Below are 23,409 nucleotides of genomic sequence, written 5' to 3' on the forward strand. Positions count from 1 at the left end.
CTTGTAGAACACGATGTTTCCTTAAATCTTTTGTTTATTTATAATTCAGTTGGCAATGTGAAAGCAAAAAGGGATTTCCATAGGAGAAATTATGGGACTACAATACGGGTCAGCACTTATGGAGTTACCAGAGCGTGTTTCGTGCCACACTGAATTCCGCAGAGGGCAGCTGGCATCCTTGTCCTCTACGCCCCAGCTTGTGGTTTTTACTAGTTCCATTTAGATTCCATTATACTGTTTCTTGAGCTTCAGACATTTTGTATTTTCTTTTACAATGAAGTAAAATATGTCCTGTTGTTCTCACAGATACGGCTTGCCAAAGAGGTTTTGCCAGAATTAAAGGTGTTACCTGTGAAGGTGAGTGTATTCCCAGATGATATTGAAAATTTCTAGAGCAGTATGTAAAATTGTCATTGACTCTCACACTTTGGAAATATTTATCATTTTCAAAAACCTTGAAGTTTCAATAAGAATACTCAATGTAATCAATAAATGTTTTAGAATACTACTCTTAGGAAACAGCTTAGAGTCCCATTCTTCCTCTTTATACCATTGCGTAAATTTTCATGAGGCCACCAATAGCCTTTGAGGCACAGAGCAGCTGGCAGAGGAACACGTCTGGGCTGTGTTCTAGGGACAGGCAAGGCTGTGGTCATTTTCACAGCTGGTGTCTAGGAAAACCAGTGGCTGTATTGTGGAATATTTCTACTTAGCTCAAGTAATAATTCACATTATATTGCAAGTTGAATATACTATATGGGAAGTAAGACTACACCTGCTTTTTCTATTTGTAACATCTTTATCCCTGCACTTGCTTCATTTCCCTGCAGATGTTAACGAGTGTGAGGTGTTTCCTGGTGTTTGTCCAAATGGACGCTGTATCAATAGCAAAGGATCTTTTCATTGTGAGTGCCCTGAAGGCCTTACATTGGATGGAACTGGCCGTGTGTGTTTGGGTAGGTTCATGCCCTTGTGTATTTTATGCATGAAACCAGTCATGAATTTTTCTTATTCTTTGGGCAGTGACCAGTCCAAAACTGTTAGGTTGTAGCTGGAAACACTTTAAATGAGATATTTTGAGGGAAAATCACTAATGGATATTTTTTAAATAAACGTTTGTCAATGAAATGATTTCTGTAAAATACAGAAAGTTGATACTGCTCAAAATTTTACCCCCAAAATTAAATTTCTTTAATCAGATATTTTGGGCAAGTTCAATCTTTCACACTGAGTCAATCGAGTAAGAGAACTATGTGTATTTTGAACATGGAAGAAAAATTGACCAGCCCACTGCAGCTGTGCTCTTAAACAACAGTGGGGGAAGTCATGGTCAAAGTTATGTTGTTTCTCTTTGAAAACATTGACCGATCCCTTTTCTTCCTTAACTTCCTTTAGAGTTTAAATTTTGTAAATGCTTTATTTTCTAAAGATCTAAAATGAAGAAGCTTTTTCTTTCAACATTGTATTATAGAAATGCCTTTTGTTGACCTTATTCTTTATCAATGTCATGCTTGACTGAACTTGAGTTTCATGATTGAAAAGAAACTTGTATTAATTCTGTAGCTAAACAATCTTTTATTTACTTAAAGGATTTTTCCAATATGCAATGGAAAAGTAAGTTTTAAAAATAACCTTATATGGGTTTGTATTTTAATTTTAAGTTTATAGAAAAAGCCTGAGCAATGGTAATGTTATACTCAAAGATCCTTAAGGCATTTATGTATACATCAGTGATTTTTACAATTAGTGGTAAGAAAAAAAATGTTTTCAATATTATACAGTTTAGTTATTATAATTAACACAGATTTTAAGTTAGTTTTTGATGACATTTAAATTTGAATATAAATTATGACTGTAAAATCATATGGAAATGTTTAGAAATTATAATATTCAAAGTCTGAATAAAGAAAAATTCTTTTCAGATTTTTGTTTAAATTATTTACAAAGTTTAGAATAAAGTTAAGTATCTCTTGAAGATGACAGAGTGCCAGTATGCTAAGTGACTAATGAAATCAAGTTGCCTACAGTAACCAAAGGATACTGTTTATGAAGATACTAGAAGCCCAGTGCATGATTTAATCATGCACGTCTAAGCTGTCTGTCCGCTGGTCGGCAGCTCCTAAGTCCCTGGGCCCCTAGGGCGAGGCGGGGCGGGGGCGTGGTCCTCCTGCGGCCGGAGCCCAGGCCAGGGTCTTGCCTTTGCCTCCCGCCCAGGAAGGCTGGGGCCGCCACGTGCTCCTGCGGCCCAACTGCCGCCAGACTCCTCCCCGGGGAGCCATACCGCCCGCCCACCGCCCGCCGCCTCCAAACCTCCAAAACGCCGGCTGGGCTCGCTGCCCCAGAGGCCCGTCTGTGCCGCAGCACAGCCATGGCGCAGACGCTGAGCTCGCGTGGCCGCTGGCCCAATCACCACCCCAGCCACCCCGAGTCCCGCCCCCTGTGTCACCCGCTGGCCCAATCATGGGCGTAGCGGAGTGATGGTAATTTAAATATTACCTTTTTATTATGTAAGATATCATTGATTGTGAATCATCACTAAGCAGAATTAATTCCCAATAACATCCCTCAAAATTAAAACTTCTGTGATATTCTAAAAGGATATGTTGAGTTTTTCATCTCTGTACTTTGGCTAAATGTTTTTGTCACTACTTGAATTATGCTACATTAATTGCTTATAGCTGGAGATGTGAGAAAGTTTCAAGAAGAGATTCACATATAAAAATGTAAAATTTTCTGAGAATAAAATTAGAGGTAAACTGCTTTGATAGAATTTATCTAAATCGGGAGTCCCAAACCACAACACTTTCAGGGGACGGGCAGGTAATATAAATGAGTGAGGTGGTAATAAGGAGTGGTGGGGGTCGCAGCAAACTGTAGAGTACATAAACCATCCAGAGGCTTCCAAATTTATATTTTAGTTTCTGTGCAAGCCAATCAAAACATTCACAGGCCATATGTGGCCAGTGTGCTGACAGTGTTTTGATTCCTGATGTAAATACTGATATGAATCTGCATAGTAAAGACACCAAATTACTCTGCCAGGCTATCATAACTTTTTACATCCTTAGTTCAAATGCTTTGTTAAAAAAAGAAAAAGAGAGAGATTAATCCCAGAATAGCTTCTTGAGCAAATTACCTCAATTACTTCAGAAACAATTTGACTCAAGCCAGAGTTCTCAGGCTACCTGTACTTAAATAAAACTGTCACATCTTGTTAAGACCCTTACTACCCTAGTGACAGCATAGGGTAAAGTAAGACCAGCCCCTGAGTGTCTTGTGGTAACGAGACTCATTGGATTACTGTTACATCTCACACTGGCAGGGAATGTGGCTTTTGGTTGGTGTTAATGCAGCTATCTAGAGCAAAATCATCTACTGTGAATATCTATGTTCAGTCTACCAAATCAAAATCAAAATTTACCACTGTTATTTTTTCTTTAAAAATAGGACTTCTTAATTATAATACTTGGAAATGTCTGTAATGCTAGGCTAAAGGAAGTAGCTAGAGTTGATATTACTTTTGGTTGAGAACTTGAAAGAATCATTATTGACAGTAAAATAGAAAACACATTAATTTGTTTGTGTTTGCATTTCCATTAGGAATCTCTTTTCCTCTGTTAAACAGTTTTCAGGTTTAGGAAAGGATTTAATATCTTGAAATAATCTTATCAAATGAAACATGTTATTTGGTTAAGGAAAGCCTTTTCTGAACTCATTATCCATATTTGCAATTTAACAGCCAAGTGTTTGACTATAGTTTGACCAACAACTCTACTGGCTAACAGATAAATGAGCTATCTATAGATTATGCTAATTTACCCTATTTTGTGACTGTTGATTGATCTTCTGAGGTCCTAGCTAGCATGCCGAGACTTTAGTATGCTTCGAGGTTGAAGGGAACATGTGACATTTAAACAAATAATTTGGCCCCTTATTAGAGCAGATTTACATAACCTAGGGCAAAAACCATGGTGAAAAGATAAGTTTGGCAGGAAAAAAAACAAAACTTTAAGTGCAATAATAGTTTTTCTTTATAAAGGTATTTTAATCCTTGTATCAATTGGCCTATAGATTCGAGTTGATCATTTACTGTTTATAACTAGGATGCGACAGGACTGCTCACAAGCCACTCTAAGCCATTCAGTGAACAAGAAGAATCTGTCACTGAAATGATTTCATTCTTTCTGAAGTGAGCAATACAAGAAGGGGATGGTAGGTGATGATATGAAAGAGCCTTGTTGCAAGGGAACCTTTTCTCCTGAAGATGGCTTGTGAGAACTCAGTGATCCTGAAGGAGAACCCACCTTGCTCTCATTAGATGGCTGTCATTGTGGACTTCATTCCAGGAAGTGCTGGGCTGTGGCTCTCACCTCCTGGTGTCTCTCCAGGGCCTGGCTTCATGCCAGGCACCGAGCGGACGTTGGGTATCTGAATGTTCAGTGTTACAACTTCATCTCAAACTGCCATTTCACCCTCCGCATAGACATCCGCATGGAGCAGTGCTACCTGAAGTGGGATGAAGATGAATGCGTCCATCCTGTTCCTGGGAAGTTCCGCATGGATGCCTGCTGCTGTGCCGTGGGGGCAGCTTGGGGCACCGAGTGTGAGGAGTGCCCCAAACCTGGCACCAAGGAGTACGACACCCTGTGCCCCAGGGGGCCTGGCTTTGCTAACAGAGGGGATGTCCTTACTGGGAGGCCATTTTACAAAGGTAACTGAGCGGCACATCAGTCCCCCTACTAACACTCACTCTCCACATTCTCTGAGAGTTGGTTTTGCTTCAGACATTTGATTTCCCACTTTATTTGTTAGATGTAATTTGTGGCCAACCTTATATCCCAGGTGTGAAAATCACCTATATAAGATGGCATGGAAGTAAAGATACAAAAACAGTCTGCGAGTCTCGCTTTCCTACTATTGCTCTACTGTAACTGCTTTCCTTAGCACGGCCCGACTAGGTGCAGCCCCGATGTAGCGAAAACTTCTCTAGATCCCTAAACTTTACAAAACAAACGGGCAAAAATAAAGGCATCAGAATTCTTCATGAAGAACACAGAATCTTTTTCACAGTTGAAACTTTTTGTGTGGCATCCATGTGATCATTGACATTTTTGACTTGGATACTTTCCTTTCCATCATAATAGATTTTAAACTGAAAGTGATAGGCTTACTCTTTTATGTCAACCAGCTCTTCAGTCCGGCTTTCCTCTGCTTTTAGATATCAATGAATGCAAAGCTTTTCCTGGAATGTGCACCTATGGAAAGTGCAGAAATACAATTGGAAGTTTCAAGTGCCGGTGCAATAATGGCTTTGCTCTAGACATGGAGGAAAGAAACTGCACAGGTAAGCCCGCTCCTTGTATTCCGTAAGCCCTGGCTCTCTTCCTCTTGCTGTGTGAAAGCACTGCCATCAAAAGCCCATCCTTGCCCCAGTTGGTTTGGCTCCGTGGATAGAGCCTCGGCCTGTGGACTGAAGGGTCCCAGGTTCAATTCCTATCAAGGGCACATGCCCAGGTTGCGGGCTTGATCCCCAGTGGGGGGGCGTGCAGGAGGCAGCCGATCAATAATTCTCTCTCATCATTGATGTTTCTGTCTCTTCCTCTCCCTCTCTCTGAAATCAATAAAAAATATATTTTTAAAAAGCTCATCCTCTTGTTGAGAACATGTACAATTTTCCATTTTTCTATTTGTTTCCTTTTCCCTACTCTTAAATCACTTCTCCAAACCTGTGAGAGCGCTGCAAAATAGAATGAAAATGCTGTTTTATCTACAGAACAACATAAAAACATGATTTTCTGCCTTAGCCTGTGGTTAGAGCGTAGGCCACGGACTGAAGAGTCTCAGGCTCCATTCCGGTCAAGGGCACATACCTTGGTTGCAGGCACGTCCCTGGCCCCAGTTGGGGTATGTGCAAGAAGCAACCAGTCGATGTGTGTCTCTCACATCGATGTTTTTCTCTCTTTGTCCCTCCACCTCCCTTCCACTCTTCCTAAAAAGCAGTGGAGAAAAATATCCTTGGGTAAGGGTAATATATATATTTGTTAATTCAGTATATATGAGTACTAAAAAACATAGCCATTAAATCAACAATTGTACACACTTGATATAGTATCCTATTAAAAATGGTAAAGTTTAAAATAGAGAAGTTGTAACATGTTTTCCTCATCTGTGCATGTTCTCCTCAACCTCTGGCTACTTTCATGGTACTTTCCTGTTTCAATCGCCCTTCCTTGACTATGATGTTTCTTCTCTGATCTTCACAGATTCTTCTTGACTTTGGTATTTTCCATCCCTTGAGCATTTTCCACAGTCCTTTGCTCTCTTAGCATTCTGCCTCTCACAATGGCATCTACCTTAATGACTTCATGGGTGGCCTCTGTTGAGCTGACTCCTAGGTGCTATCTCTTGCCCTCTACTCCTCCAACATTTCTCACTTCCATCTGGACAGCTTCTCTTTGCTGTCATCTCCCTTTATCCCGCCCCCCCTTCATCTGCCGGGGACTTCCTTCTATGTATTAATAGCTGGGAGAAAGCAGTGCACGCATAAGTTAGCAACTTATAAATCCTGCTATAGAAAAACTTAAAAATGGAAATTCAGCAAAATAAACAGATGCTGGCAAAGCATTTTTTCCCATTGTGACAAAATTTTTAAAAAGTAAGTCATGTTTTCTTCATTATATTTCATAGACATGACTTCCCTATTGAAAAATCTTAGTTACAGGCATGGGAGGTTTCTCCAAGAATCCGGTTTTTCAGAATTTAATGCAGCTATTGAAGATTCTTAATTACTATAGTATATAAAAAGTTTTTAATTTATATTTTTAAAATTAGATCACATCTGAATGTGACACCAAAAAAAAAATCAAACAGAAATTAGGGCATATTCCAAGGCCCTGCCGTAGATGGGCGCTCTCTGGCTCAGAGTTAGTTGGCTGCGTCTGCCTCCGAGGCTGTCCCTCTGTGGTTGGTCACTCTGCTCAGAGGCAGCAGCCCCCTGTTCTGACACCAGGGTGGCCATGGGTTAGTGTCGCAGAACCAGCATGGTCTTTGCATCGTGCGTGAGATATTCCTCCTGTGTCCACTGCTTCCTCATTTGCCATCTGCCTTGTTTGGCTCCTCCTGCAGTTGCTTGGTTCAACCATCTGTTACCATTTCAAAGCCACAGAAAGAAATCCCCAATTCCGGAATTCTTAAAGGCAAAGGGCCCCACCTGCCCATTGGCCATGACAGTTTTGGCAGTTGGGGGAAGGAATGTGCCCCAGGCCTGACCCCCTCTAGCTGATCTGCTGAAAACGCATCCTCAAACGCTAGCCACTGACTTCCCCAACACTTCCAGTGTGCTTCCCCTTCACTTGGAAGGCCAAATCTCTCTCATCTCTAACACCTTCTCATCTCATTCTATTTTTTTATTTCTCTTAAACCCTGTGAATTAGACATCGACGAGTGCAGGATCTCCCCTGATCTCTGTGGAAGTGGGATCTGTGTCAACACGCCAGGCAGCTTTGAGTGTGAGTGCTTCGAAGGCTACGAAAGTGGGTTCATGATGATGAAGAACTGCATGGGTAAGCGGCTTGAGCTCTCCCTCTCCAGGCTTGAAACCAATCGAGCCCAGACTCTGGCTCGACCATGGCTTGTCTCAGAGCTGTTGACAGCATGCTTGGCAAGGAGTTGTGGTGTGAGAGAACACCCTCACATGTCAGACAGGAAGTCTGCTCCCAGATGGCTCTTAGGGAGCCCCAACCTCTTGGCACCTTAATGGCAGTGAGATACTGAGGCTGGGTTCTGTTTATTCATAGAATCTAAAATCAACACAGACTACTTAGAAAGGATTCATTTAAAATGTATGACATTGTGTGGTGATCCCAAAATTTAGATTCATGTGAATCTCATGTTATTTTCCTTATTTGTGTGTTATTACAAACTCTTTGGTATTGCCCATCTGTTAGCTCACTCATTTTCAGCAGCCTATAGGACTCATTCATGCTGTGTAGAGGTGCAAAGTCCAAGATTTTTCTTTCACTTTGATTAGAGATGTAGACAGCAATAAATGCTATCTGGAGTTAGAGTGATATAAAGGAAATATTGTTTATTTTTTTATCTCGTGCAAACCTGTTTATTTCATACAAGTAAATTCCTTGGTAGCTCACTGTCTTTAAGAGTAGAACTTTAACCATTTATCCACTGACAATAGGAAAGGTAAGGCGAGCATTATCCCATCTCCTATTCAGCCTGTCTCTTCCATTTGAGTCACACTTACCTCGCATAATGATTCTTTCTCCCATGTGTATGCGTGAATGTTTTCTCCTCAGGGTTCTTTAATGGATCTCACATTTTTACCTTTCAGACATTGACGAATGTGAACGTAACCCTCTCCTTTGTAGGGGTGGCACCTGCGTGAACACTGAGGGCAGCTTTCAGTGTGACTGCCCACTGGGACACGAGCTGTCCCCTTCCCGTGAGGACTGTGTGGGTGAGTTTGTCTCCTCAGCACATAAACCCACTCAGGTCAGCTAGTGAAGATGATAACGATCAGTGGTTGATTCTAATAAACTTGATTCTGCCATGTGAAATCTAGCTGATTAAAAATTATAAATTCAGAGTCCCTACATTTGGATTAAGGTCATCTTTAGAGAATGCTTTGGTGACACACTCGAATGAGCCAGCATTGTCCTGGTGGCCTCTTTTTCATTACAAGCGCACCTGAAAGGATCCTGGGTGAGGGACTTTGTGTAATTCCATGTAGTTCCCTCCTCCGGGTAGCTGGGATGGGATAGCTGCACCTCTTGGAAGGCCTGCTCCCTGATAGTTCACCTGTGCAGCACTCAGCAGAGTCTGCTTCTGTGCCCATGTCTGTCATCATAGGCTCCATTCGCACATGTGAGAACATGTGAGCTCCCCTCACTCCCTCTTCTCACAGAAACAACAGTCTCTTCCCTGGCCCTGAGCTCAGTAGGGATGTCAGGGGCCACAGGAGAAGACCAGCTGTTGGTCTCAGAGCATTCCCACCTACTGCTTTTCATAAATATACGAAGGCCTCTGTGCTTACTATATTCTCATACACTGGCTGTAAAACTTTGATTTAGCCAAGTGACATTTTCTTCACAGACATCTTTCTTGAAAGTATAAACAAATAAGACAGTGTAAGATAGAGCAGATCACACACAAACATAATTTAAACACATCTTAGTATATTTATTTATAAACCCTATTTATAGCGAGATTCTAATATATTAGATGAATCTTAAATCACAGACTAAACAGACACTTTTTAAAGGTAAATTTAAAAGCTTTAAATATTTTTATTTCATTTTAATAGTGGTACAAATAGTGTTTTTACACAGATAATTACAAAATATTTATTCATGGTTGTCAAACAGTGACTCAGAGATCAGTTTCTAAGGTCAGTTTATTTTGTTGATTGGTTTTTATGGATCTTAGAGCTGAAAGAAAGTACCCCTCAAAGGTATACTATGCAATATAAGGTACATATTTTTGCATATAGAATAAAACATATAATGATCATAGACATACATTTGTATGTCACAAAGTCGTCTTACTAATTTTAAGAATTGGGGATGAATTTCTTGCTATATCCGGTTGTATTGTCATTGATTTTACCTTATATTGTGTCTGCCAGCAAGTTTGTCTGATGAAAAGTGTCACTACCCTTTTCTTGCTCTTCTCTTGTATCTTCATTATTACTACTAGTTTATTCCACAGATCTTTGCGGGAGTTTTTTTAAGGCACTTGTTCATCTTACGTGGGTTAGTGAATTTTAAAATAGGCAGTATAGTCTGCAGGTCCACCTTTCCAGGCACACTAAACGCACAACTCAGTGAAAGCAGGCGAACAGGTGAGGGCCCTGTAGGCAGCCCCTCTGTTTTGCGGAACCAGATGTCTTCCCTCAGGAGACATCAACACTTGACCATCTGATAGGACCAGCTGAGCGTGCCAATGTAAACCCGTCTATTAAACGTGAGCAAGCTTCATTTCCGGCATGTGCTACATGTGTGTGGTCTAATGTGGTAGTCACTAGCCACATATGGCTATTTAAATTTAATTAAAATTAAATAACATTAAAAATCAGTTCCTTAGTCAGACTACCCATGTTTCAAGTGCTCAGTAGGAGCTACAAATTGGACAGCCCAGATATGGAACAGTTCTATCACTGTAGAAAGTTCTACTGGACAGCACTGTTGTGGGTGGAAATAAGAAATATAGATTCCAGCCGAAACCGGTTTGGCTCAGTGGATAGAGCGTCGGCCTGCGGACTCAAGGGTCCCAGGTTCGATTCCGGTCAAGGGCATGTACCTTGGTTGCGGGCACATCCCCAGTAGGGGGTGTGCAGGAGGCAGCTGATCGATGTTTCTCTCTCATTGATGTTTCTAACTCTCTATCCCTCTCTCTTCCTCTCTGTAAAAAATCAATAAAATATATTTTTTAAAAAAAGAAAAGAAATATAGATTCCAGAATTTTCTTTTCTTAATATTTCAGATAGTGCCCCAGGAGATTACCTCACTTCCCTCTGAAGTACACAAAGCCCTTTGCAGACCCTGGCTCCAGTGCAGCATGTTCTTGATAGTGTGTGATGGTTTTAATCGTGTAAAACATTAATTCTGTGTTTCTTTTTATAGATATTAATGAATGCTCCCTGAGTGACAATCTCTGTAGAAATGGAAAATGTGTGAACATGATCGGAACTTATCAGTGCTCCTGCAATCCTGGATACCAGGCCACACCCGACCGGCAGGGCTGTACAGGTGAGGCTAGGCCGAGGGGGTCTGGAGCCTGTATTTCTCAAATCAGTCTAGCACAACGGCTGGCACTAACTATAATGAAGTCAGTGGGAGTTCTTTGTCCTAAAAATGAATCTAAGATGCCATGGTTTGCAGAGGAATCTCTGGTTTTATCATAGAAAACTCCCTAAACTCCATAGTTACTACGTTTTTGAGCTCTTTATTCTTAAGTTACTGGAGCTAAATGTCAAATGGAATGCTGTCTAAAAGGAAGTAAAAAAACTAAGTAAGATTAATGGTATGATGATAAATCAACATGAATAGTGGGAAGAAAAATCCAAAGCTATTTAAGTTTCAAAAGAAGAAAAGCTATTTATTTTTAGGGAAGTAGCCCTGACAAGCAATGTGGGGCAATGTTTTCACAGATATTGATGAGTGCATGATAATGAACGGAGGCTGCGACACCCAGTGCACCAATTCAGAAGGAAGCTACGAATGCAGCTGCAGCGAGGGTTATGCTCTGATGCCTGATGGGAGATCATGCGCAGGTACAGAAAAGAAAATACACACACTTTGTGCATCTAATTAATTTTATCTTACACATCTGGCTCCAGATAATTTGAGTGGAACTGGATGGGGAAAAAATATCTGAGCTTACTCAAAGCCATCCTTCCTTTCATTTGATGTTAATTTTGTATCGTCAGATATTGATGAATGTGAAAACAATCCTGATATTTGTGATGGGGGCCAGTGTACCAACATTCCTGGAGAGTATCGCTGTCTGTGTTATGATGGCTTCATGGCTTCAATGGACATGAAAACATGCATCGGTGGGTACCATAAAAGAGGATAAATATTTATATATACACACACATACCCAAATATAGGCACTTTTATGCGCACACACACTTATAAACATAAGAAGAGGCTTTTTCAGTTATTTAAAAAATTCAAACCATTTTATTAAAAGCTAAAATGGAAAATTGATTTGGAAAAAAATCCTTAAATACATTATATTTATCTGCAACACTGTATCATGCAAATAGACCATATTTTTAAATTTTATTTGTGTATTTTAGCATTGTGCTATTTAAGTTAAAAGATTAGAACTACTAAGATGAACAAGTATTAACCAAGATATTGAAAATACATTTTCTAGATGTGAATGAGTGTGACTTAAATTCAAACATCTGCATGTTTGGGGAGTGTGAGAACACCAAGGGATCCTTCATTTGCCACTGCCAGCTGGGTTATTCAGTGAAGAAGGGGACCACAGGATGCACAGGTAGGTCTCAAGCTTGTATCCTCCATGTTTCGGCTTATGTTTCAGAGGCCAACCTTTGACATCATCTGCTCACCGGTATTAGGCTGTCACCCACACCAGGCTGTGGCTGTATGTGTGATGAGGAACTGACACAGCGCATGTGTGAGGTGTTTGGCTCATCTTTGTGGTGGCACACCGCTCAGCTACTCCCCACCGCGGAGTTGGCTGTGGGCCCACAGGTGGAGTGGAGAGTGGGTGTGGAGTCCGGACCCCGTGGCTCTGTTGTACTTCTGGTGGCTCCTGCAGCAGCGTCCACTTTCCTAGGAGGACTGCAGCCCAAATAGGATACATGTGTAAGGAAGAAAAGCAGTCTCTTTTTGGAAATAAGATTTCTCTTGTCACCTATAGTTCTACATGGAGTTTTGTCTGGGCCCAGGAAGGGGAAGGGCTGCAGGTGTGGGTAGGGGCTGGCACATACATCTGTCAGGACAAGAGCTCTGCATCTCACTCCACGGGAAAAGGGCTGGCAATTTCTTCTAGGGAAGGGCTTGCTTGATTTGGATCATGATGTTTCAAATCTTGTTGGACTCTGAAAAATAAAAATGTTAATGTTTTCTTTGTACAGTTTTAGATATTTCCACATTTTAAGACTTTATCTGCACAGAAATATAGTGGGAAGTAGAACTAATTAGCTTGTATTTTATCTTCTTCGTATTAACTGTGTTTCTCAGATGTGGATGAGTGTGAAATTGGTGCCCACAACTGTGACATGCATGCCTCATGTCTCAACGTCCCAGGAAGCTTCAAATGTAGCTGCAGAGAAGGCTGGATCGGAAATGGCATCAAATGTATTGGTGAGTTTGCAAATGCAACTAACCTTGGCTAAGACAAAATTCTTAGAGGCTCTCCTTTACATAGTTGTGAACCCGCATTCTTGAAGAGCAGCATGCTCTTTTATTTATTCTCTTGAAAACCAAAGGCCATCTTTAGTTGCAAGATAGTTCTTGTCTAAGAGTTTCCTTTAACAATAGTATAAATGATCATATTACAACAGTATGCCTTGGCATCTGTTTTTCAGTGTGTTGTTCAGTAAAAATTATTTGATGTGTAGCCAAAAATTCAAACAGCTGTATGATGAAATGACTAATATATTTCCCCAATCTTTTCATAATCAGTGAGATTTAAAACTTGTTGAAATAAATGAAGGGGATGAAAAGGTGTTTTCAGATAACCTAAGTCTGGAGTAAGTAGTCCATACCAGCTTCTTAATAAAAAATAGAACTCTTCTTCTAGAGAAATATTAATATTTTGTTGGATTGCAAGAGATCTGATTTAAAGAAAGGAGAATGGGAAAACAGTTGACATATTCCAAGTTTTATAGGTCTTTAGCCAAAGATTAATAAGTGTTTGTAACTGTGAGGCAGAAGACCGGATTTTACCCTTGGTGTCATGTCCAGTGCTGCTTATTGTGCTCAGTGTTTTACATGCCTTAACAATAAAACATTTTCCAAACGGTAAGACTTAGGCAAGTCTATTTAAAGTGGAAAATTGAGCAAGCTAAACTGACCTCCCCATGATTGCCCATTAAAATCTTATAAGCCTGCAGTAAGCATTAAAGAATAGCCTTAAAATCTCTTACCAATATTATATTAATTTAAATATGCGTTTTCATCCATTTAATTGTTTTATACTTGTCAAATCTTTATGAGCTGACTATAGAATTTAAATTATCATAGTTTCCAAATAACTTTGCTAAGGAATGTTCTATGATGGCTTCAAGTCCAGTCCACTAGCTGCCCTCTTCTAGTCCAGCCATCTCTATCATTAATCTCACAACTTTTCAGCCATATCCCACTTCCCATTTGTCTAGTCCCATTTCACTCCTCTTTTTCTCTCTTTTAGCCTCCCTTTTGTATGCTTCTTATCCCCTATCACTCTGGCAAACTATTTCAAAATAGCCTTCCCCCACTACCAAAGATTCAGCTGTGCCTCGGCTTCTCTAATCCAAAATATCCTCCAGATTCATCACTCCTTTCCACCTCCATTCCCCTGCCCTGGTCTCAACCATTCTCAGCCTCCTCTCTGTTCCTCCTACTAATCCACTCTTCATATAGCAGCCAGACAAATGTTTTATTTATTTTTATTTTTTCATTAATCCTCACCCAAGGATATTTTACATTGAGTGGAAGGAAGGAAGGGAGAAAGAGGTGGGGAGAGGGAAGGAGAGATGGGGAGAGAAAGAAAGAATGGGAGAGAGAGAGACATCGATTGGTTGCCCCTAAACAGGCCCTGACCAGGCATTAAACCTGAAACCCTTCCATGCCTGGGCCAACACTCTAACCACTGAGAAACACCAGTCAGGACACCAGACGAATCTTTTAAACCATAATCTGATGTCTTCACAATTGTCATTTTAATCCATTGAATTTAGGATAAAATCTAGCTTCCTTCCATGGTTTATAAGACCCTACAGCATCTTTCCACTATCTCTCCAATTTCCTCTTCCATCACCCTCTTCCCCTGCATTGTGCTTTGTCATCTCACCTCCTTTAGTTTGTCACACCAAGCTCCTTTCCTACTCAGTGTCTTTATATGTGCTGTTCCCTCTGCAAGCAACACCCTTCCCTACTTCTGTTCAGCATGATTTTATTCATCATTTAGGAATGAAGTTAATTAAAAATTACTTCCTTATTAGAGCTTTCCTTGTTCCTGTACTCCAAATTAGATGCCCTTTTTATTCTTTCATAGCACTTTGTAACATTTCTTCCTGGTACATATAACAATATTTAACTTAGTTTTCTGTGTTTAACATCTTCTTTTCCACAAGACAATGGGCTTCATGTGGTCAAGAATCACCAGTTTCATCTATAAAATGAACTTTTAAAATCTGTGCTAATTTTCCTGCCCTGAAATTTGGTAATATCTTAGAAATTGACCCTTTTTTTTCTTGATAACGAAACCAATGACAAAATCCACGCTGAGTAGAAGCCAGAATGGAATATGGCCCTGGGTTTTTTGTGTGTGTGTATGTGTGGTTTTGGGGTTTTTTGTTTGTTTGTTTGTTTGTTTGTTGTTTTGTCATTAAAGAGCTAGTTGATAGGATACCTTACAAAATGCTTTAATTTGTACTTTTGGCCCCTGTTCGTGGCATGAGCATTTTGGATTGTGAGTCTGATATCTTAGAGAATTAGAACTGTGTGTGACTTTAGAGATAAACTAAAACACATTCCATTTGGCCAGTTTACATTTAAATTGAGACAAATTAAAACCTTTCTGAATGTTTTAATGTTCTATTTTTGTTTCTGAACTTTTTTGCTATGTTTTCTTGGCATGAAGATCTGGACGAATGTTCTAATGGAACCCACCAGTGCAGCATCAATGCTCAGTGTGTGAACACCCCAGGCTCCTACCGATGTGCCTGCTCTGAAGGGTTCACTGGCGATGGCTTTACCTGCTCAGGTAGGTGAGGGTCCTCCCGTGTGTTCTGGCATGACTTTCTGGAACATTCTACATGCTTTCTTTATTTGAAGAAAACTAGTTAAAGGAGGCTGAAATCCCTACCTCTGTTTAAAAACTTACAGGTGACTAGGTATCTTTCTCTTACATTAAACACAAACCTGAAAAAATTTTTCTAAAACATTGGTGGAAGATTTAAAATAGTGACAGTACTCTTCTTTACTGCTAATGACTATCATTTTCTCTTGTTTATTTATTAACACCTTGGCCAAAATGCAAGCTGTGTCTGAATCAGACCATCTGAATTCAGATTTTGCCTGTGCTGCTTACTGGCTGTATAGCCTTTAAAATGGACATCATAATAATAATAAAACCATTTATTTTGTTATTTTTTTTATCACTAAATGAATGACATGCGGGAAAACTATTCGGCATCTTCAGATGTTATATATGACCTACCCAAACACTATTTAATGTGCTTATCAAAATCTCAGCTTATCTTATGGTTTTGAAAGAACTTAATGAAATAAAACACATAAAGGACTTAGAAAAACACATCATATGAGTTCAATAAATGTTAGCTGCTACTTAGCTGCTATTCATTCCACATTCCTTGAGGATAAAACATCTACTCATTATATTCATTTTTAAAGCTATATCATTTTTCTGGACATGAAGTACTATGCTTTTGTCTTTAAGATCAGTCTTTCTCAGTTGAATTTCAGTACACACTTTAAACCCATAACTATGTACTCATCATTTTCAAATGCCTTTTTAAGAAAACATGTCTATTTAATTTTAAAGCATTATTATTTTTTAAACCTTGGATATTTCATCTCTCTTAGAATTTCTCTGCACCGTGTTGTGAAGGAAGGGGCATCGCTTTGGTGTCAGATACAACTGTACTTAGATCCTGGCTCAGCCACAGATTAGCTCTTTGGGCTCCCACAGCTCAGGTGGCTGCTCTTGGCTTTGGTTCTTCTAAACCTCGCATGATTGGTGAAATAAATAAAAAAGTGCATGTCAGGCAACTAGCACACTACCTGGCAAATATTGCCCCTTAATAAATATTGGTTTCTGTTCTCCTCCCTTTTTTCCATTCGATGGAATTAATAAGTTATCCTTAAGGTCTATGAATAATGTCCATTTACATAATTAACATAGAAATATTTTGATACGATTGTAATGACAGGAAAAAAAAACTTTCCTAATTCTTATAGTGTCTCTAATTTGCTTAAAAATGCTTAAACTAGTGAAAGAATTGGTTATTTCTTCTAACACTATAATGTTTTCAAGTGATTTAACACCAATGTTCTTTGTCCTATCTAAATGATGTTGGTATAATACTGGTGCAAGAAATTGGCATTAAATAGAACTAAGACAAATGTGAGAGACACCTGCATTCCTCCTGTTAGTCATGTTAGAATTTAATGTTCAGGTGTAGGTTAAATAGCTCCACTATCAAGTGTGTCCCCTAATTTAGGTGAATATGATTAATTGTTGCTTCATGTTAATGAGCACTCACTCAAGCCAGTGAAATTGATTTAGTTATAGAACAAGGGGGAAATGTATCCTGAAGTTTGAAACTTAATGGAGATGTAATTTGCTTACCCCCCAGATGTTGACGAGTGTGCAGAAAACATAAATCTCTGTGAGAATGGACAATGCCTCAACGTCCCGGGTGCATATCGCTGCGAGTGTGAGATGGGCTTCACTCCAGCCTCAGACAGCAGATCTTGCCAAGGTGGGTCACCAGGATTCCAACTCATTTCCAAGTTGGATAAACTACCCCAAATGAAACCACAAAAAGGGCTGGAACAGGCTCCACCTGGAAACAGAATACACAGCACATGCTACACATAAAAAAGTCATTCGTTTAAGCATGGATTATTTTGCCGAATGAATAATGAGGAAGGCAGCTTTCATCTCTTATGAAGTTTTCCTGGCCACGAGCCAATATTTGGAAGTTTGGCTCATTCTTTTTTTTTTAACCATTTCTTTTTTTATCACTAAATAAATGACATGTGGAAAAACTATTCCATTTTTAAAATAGGATATACTATCTACCCCAATCACTGCTACTTAATGTGTTTATCAAAATCTAAGTAGCCCATTTTGGGCATTTGCCTTCGTGTTTTAGTCTGCTGTCTGCGTGTCTGGGACTGGAAGTCCTCCTCAGGGACTCATTGAGGACTGCACTTTGCCTAATAGCAATGTCTCCTTCCTCTCAGTGATGACATCATCGTCCTTTCCTAGAAATGGGACTTTGTGACTAGTATCATATCTTTCCAAGAAAAAGAATTTGGATTTCCTTTTAAATTGGAGACTCAGTTCACATTACATATCTTTTGGACCATCATTGTGTTTATAAAGAGTTCATTGAAATGTAAATAAAGGAAAAAGATTGAAAACAATTCACATAAACAATAAGGCTTGAACAAAATTAGTGAATCATAGAAAACCTTAAAAAATAACTCAGGCTGACTGCTGCTAAGGAAAGATTATAAAATGAAACCAGATTCCAGGCTCTTCTTCCTACACTAGTGTCTAATCAAATGAACAGAAATAGTAAATAGCAGCACTCACACACACTTCACCAGCAGCAATCCAACAAGACCAAATTATACAGTCCAGGTTGGCTTGAAGTTGGGCCTGACTGACCCACTTACAGAATTGGCACTGAAGAAAATGTGCCTAAAAGATCATGGAACTTTTCATAAATTTCCACCAATTTTGAGAGAATTCGATAAGAGGATGAATAGTGGGCCTTGGGAAAGGTGATATTAGAAATTGAAAGCGTCCATTCTCTGCACTGAGCTCCTAGATTGGGCAGCGTCTAATCCACTTTACACAAGGCAACTGTACAGTGAGTTTTGTTCCCGCCCCCCCCCAGTCCTGGTTTCTTCTAAGCACTGAAGCTAGTCAGTAGAAAATGTGAGTCAGTATGGTTATGGAATTACATGATTTATTACCCATGTCAGTTTGACAAGAGTTAGTGGGAAAAGGAACAAGTAAGCAGTAGCCAGAACTTCTGCCAGCATAAAATTTCAAAATTAATTCTTTATATGTAACACGGAATTTCCCCTTCGTAATTCTGTTCCTTTATCTATGGCATAGGACTTTCCAGAACTTCTCCCAGACCTCTCCCAAATTGATGCTAAGTAGTTTCTATTTACTGTATGTCTTTCACATGTTGATTTTCTCACAATATGTCATTACCACCAAGAGAAATCCCAGTTGCCAGGGTAACTGAGAGTGGCACACCTGTAGTTCACCCTCAGTTAAACACTGCTCCATTTAACTAAATGCCAATTTTTGAGATCCTAAAAATGTACTTTCAAGATTGTGCCTGTTTCTCCTTGTATTTATCTTCTCTCTTCCTATAAGATCTGGCTCATCCAGATAGTTTCTACTGAATGTACTAATTTAATTCCTTGATGTCTTTCCATCTTACAAATAAATGCCCCTCTGAATTGACCCTCTGATCAACATGATCCACTCAGCATATATTTTTTTCACCACAAATTCTCAGCATTTCTAGAGTCTAAAAAATTGCTGGGTTGAGCATTTTCAAGTATTTCTTAACAAAATGAGAGGGTACAAAACCTGGAGGAACCTTCTAAGGGACAGGTTAGGATAACTTCAGATAGACTAAACCTAGACACAAGCTATTTAATATAATATCTAAAGAGAGTGCACAGTGTAGCTCTTCTCATCCCCATTTCCCTGATCCCCATTTTATGAAACTGTTATGAAAAGTGAGGCTATAGAAGAGAAGCTTTAATGAAACCCATACCCGAAGATGTCTTCCAGGTAAAGAAAGGAGAATGTCAAGAAGATCTATCTGAACTGTATCAGGGTATATAAAAACTCTTTTTTTTCTTTTTTTTTTTAAATAAATCTTTATTGTTCAGATTATTACAGTTGTTCCTCTTTTTCCCCCCATAGCTCCCCTCCACCTGGTTCCCACCCCACCCTCTGCCCTTACTCCCCCCGCCACTGTCCTCATCCATAGGTGTACGATTTTTGTCCAGTCTCTTCCCGCACCTCCCACACCCCTTTCCCCCCGAGAATTGTCAGTCCACTCCCTTTATATGCCCCTGATTCTATTACATTCACCAGTTTATTCTGTTCATCAGATTTTTTATTCACTTGATTTTTAGATTCACTTGTTGATAGATATGTATTTGTTGTTCATAATTTTTATCTTTACCTTTTTCTTCTTCTTCCTCTTCTTAAAGAATACCTTTCAGCATTTCATATAATACTGGTTTGGTGGTGATGAACTCCTTTAGCTTTTTCTTATCTGTGAAGCTCTTTATCTGACCTTCAATTCTGAATGATAGCTTTGCTGGGTAGAGTAATCTTGGTTGTAGGTTCTTGCTATTCATCACTTTGAATATTTCTTGCCACTCCCGTCTGGCCTGCATAGTTTCTGTTGAGAAATCAGCTGATAATTGTATGGGTACTCCCTTGTAGGTAACTAACTGTTTTTCTCTTGCTGCTTTTAATATTCTCTCTTTGTCTTTTGCTCTTGGCATTTTAATTATGATGTGTCTTGGTGTGGTCCTCTTTGGATTCCTTTTGTTTGGCGTTCTGTGTGCTTCCTGGACTTGTAAGTCTATTTCTTTCACCAGGTAGGGGAAGTTTTCTGTCATTATTTCTTTAAGTAGGTTTTCAGTATCTTCCTCTCTCTCTTCTTCTGGCACCCCCATAATTTGGATGTTGGTACGCTTGAAGTTGTCCCAGAGGCTCCTTACACTATCTTCATATTTTTGGATTCTTTTTTCTTTTTGCTTTTCTGATTGGGTGTTTTTTGCTTCTTCGTATTTCAAAACTTTGACTTGATTCTTGCATTCCTCTAGTCTGCTGTTGGATCTCTGTATATTATTCTTTATTTAAGTCAGTGTAAGCTTAATTTCTAGTTGGTCCTTTTTCATATCCTCGAGGGTCTCACTAAATTTATCGGCCTTTTCTAGAAAAGTCTTGAAAAACCTTATAACCATTGTTTTGAACTCTATATCCAGTAGTTTGCTTTCCTCCATTTCTGTCATTTGTCACCTGTTTCTTTGTCTCCGCATTTTGGCTGCTTCCCTGTGTTGATAGAGTGGCTTTGTGTGCTAGGTGTCCTATAGGGCCCAGTAGTTCAGCCTACCCAATTACCTGAGGTGGACACTCTTGGTGCACCCCTTTGTGGGCTGTGTGTGCAGTCTTGTTGTAGTTAAGTCTTGATTGTTGTTGGTATCCCTGGGAGGAATTGACCTCCAGGCCAATTGGCTGTGAGGACCAGCTGTGTCTATGATGGGAGAACTTCTATGCTGGAGACACCCTTATAGGGCAAGACTTGCTTCAGTGGGGCTTTGGTGCTCACTGAGTCTGCCCCTTATGGATCTGAGTGTGTCCCTTATGGATCTGAGGAGTTGTAATCTGGATGGTCCCACTCTGATTACTGGGTATACTGGCTCTTGGATTTCCAAGGAGGTGCTAATTTAGCCTCTGCCTGAGGCCACCCAGCAGGAACTACGGAGAGATCTGCAGATTCCTCTTCTTTGTTTGGGGTTTGGAGATGCCCATATGAGACCCAGCTGTGAAGCAATGCAAGCTGCTGTGGGGCTTTGGGCCTTCTTTTGGAAGTTCTGAGGCTCTCTGACCCAGCTGCAGTTTGTTAGGTAATTTAGATTGCAAAGGGCCAGGCCATTCATATGCAAAAGCCTCTGTGCACAGCTTGGGTGGGGCGGGGTCTCAGGGAATCAACAGGGCGGAGCAAACAGTTATGGCTGATCCTCAGCCCTGCTCTAAGAGGCCCCCCGGGGTCTCAGTGTCCCTTGGTAATTGCTGCAAGCACCTCTGAGAGAAAGCCACCCTCGAGTTCCGCCCGATGCCAGACAGTCCAGTTTCTCCCCGTATGAGTCTGGGTCCCCAGAGTCTCACCTGGAACTGGAGTTCAGAGCAGTCGGGAGCTTGTGTCTCCCTCCCAATTGAAAAGACAACCACGTACTCAGTTGCCAGCCCTCTCCACGCACGCGCCTCCGTACCTCTGCACTTTACTTCCACACCTCCTCTTAGTCTCAGTGTGCTTTTCTCTTTCCTTCTAGTTGTAGAATTTCCACTCAGCCAGCCTTCCTGTGGTTCCGGATGATGGCCGTTTTGTCTTTTAGTTGTAGTTTTGAAGTGGTTGTGCGAGGCAGCAATTTCAGGTGTTTACCTATGCCGCCATCTTGGTTTCTCCAAAAACTCTTGAAAGAGCTGACCAAACAATGTGTACACAGACTGAAAGAAAACAGTGGTACCTGTGCAGGCATCCTATGGAATCAACAACAACAACAAAAAGAACATTCAAAAAGCAGATAAAGAATCAACCCAGAGCAGGAAAAAAACTGTTCAAGGGACAAAAACAAATTTCCCATAGGTACTTTGTGCTATGATAGATGACCTTAATAAGATAAAATTGAACAAGTTCAAAGAGATTGTAAAAACAAAAGACAAAGAGGGAGATTGCAATGTCAAGGGAAATAAAGTATGGGGACCAATATAGCAAATTTATAGAACTAATAGAAACAGCAAAGAACAGTAGAGAGAGATGAAAATGTAACTACTAACATAGGGAATGGACTTGAGATAATAGCAATGAATAGGAAAGAAAGAAATTAACACAATTAGAAAAAAGACAAAGACCATTAACAGAAGTATAATTGATGTTCAGAAGTCAAACACCCAAAAAAATTGAATAGAAAAAAGTACTAAACAAACAGTTTCCTGAAATAGAAGAAAGAACTGATTGTACAGGAAAAGGTAAACCATTAGACAAAGATTTAGCCTTATTATTTTTGTTGACTTATGTCATAGTGAAGAATTGTTCAGACACTGATAAAAAAGGCAAGTCATGAACAAAACAGAAACATACAGTATCAAAAGACACTAGAACACTGTGCCCACAAAGTTCTGGGGGTACATGTGACTCAAGAATATTTTACCTCACAGCAGGGGTGGCTCAGTGGTTGAGTGTTGACCCATGAACCAATAGGTTGCTGGTTTGATTCCAGGTCAGGGCACATGCCCAGGTTGTGGGCTCAATCCCCAGTAAGGGATGTGCAGGAGACAGTCAATAGATTATTCTCCCTCGTCAATGTTTATATTTATCTATCCCCCTCCCTCCCACACTCTCTAAAAAAAAAAAAAAAAAAAAAATCAATAAAACATTAAAAAAATAATATACTTCAGCAATTAACTTCATAATTAGTTAATTATAAAGACAATAGGTATATTTTTACATATGAAATAATTGAGGAAGAAAACACGTGTGGGCTTTCCCTTCTTGAGGATAAAAAGAGCAAAAACTTAGCAATGAAACACAACCAATCAAGAATAAATGGAGAAGATGCAGTTAAAATATTTATTATTTTAAGTGGAGAATTAGTGTGAATGTACTGTAGAGATAGTGGTAAATGCCATAAACATTTAAAAGGTGAAGATAGTCCTGGTCAGTGTGGCTCATTGGTTGGATGCTCTACAGTGCACTAACAGGTTGCCTGTTAGATTCCTGGCCTGCGCACATGCCCAGGTTGCAGGCTCAGTCACCAGTAGGGGGCATGGCCGATTGATGTTTCTCTCTCTCCCTCTTTTCTTCTCTAAAAAAATCAATATAAAAAATTTTTTAAAAGTTAGAATAATATAAATAACAAAAATAAGATGGAAGCATATATGAATGCTAATTTTTTATCATTTCTTGTATAGTATTCCTTAATACTTTCTAAAAATTATGTTTGAATTTTAACATAAAGCCAAAAGATAATTTTTTCATGTTTTGCATCAATTCTTAACATTAGAAAGTATTTTAGAAACTGTTGAAGTAAAGAAAAATTGATCTGATGCATACAAATGGTTTCAGCTTCATTCTCTGAATATGCATAGAGAAATATTTGGAATGAAATTTATCAGACTAGAGGCCCAGTG

General features: G+C 39.7%; 1 protein-coding gene across 1 annotated transcript in view; it reads left to right on the plus strand.

Annotated features, from left to right (window-relative positions):
• The window catches only part of FBN2 (fibrillin 2), a 261,440-nt gene that overhangs the window by 182,874 nt on the left and 55,157 nt on the right, over positions 1-23,409 (plus strand). Inside the window, exons 22-34 of the mRNA XM_079793608.1 lie at positions 307-357; positions 831-956; positions 4,484-4,711; positions 5,219-5,344; positions 7,434-7,562; positions 8,345-8,470; positions 10,635-10,760; positions 11,162-11,284; positions 11,441-11,566; positions 11,896-12,021; positions 12,732-12,854; positions 15,337-15,459; positions 17,075-17,200. Of these exons, the coding sequence (XP_079649734.1) occupies positions 307-357; positions 831-956; positions 4,484-4,711; positions 5,219-5,344; positions 7,434-7,562; positions 8,345-8,470; positions 10,635-10,760; positions 11,162-11,284; positions 11,441-11,566; positions 11,896-12,021; positions 12,732-12,854; positions 15,337-15,459; positions 17,075-17,200 (1,659 nt within the window). The remainder of the gene's footprint in view (positions 1-306; positions 358-830; positions 957-4,483; positions 4,712-5,218; positions 5,345-7,433; positions 7,563-8,344; positions 8,471-10,634; positions 10,761-11,161; positions 11,285-11,440; positions 11,567-11,895; positions 12,022-12,731; positions 12,855-15,336; positions 15,460-17,074; positions 17,201-23,409) is intronic.

Source organism: Cnephaeus nilssonii (genome assembly GCF_951640355.1).
Source record: "Cnephaeus nilssonii genome assembly, chromosome: 2".
In the NCBI taxonomy this organism is placed as follows: domain Eukaryota; kingdom Metazoa; phylum Chordata; class Mammalia; order Chiroptera; family Vespertilionidae; genus Cnephaeus; species Cnephaeus nilssonii.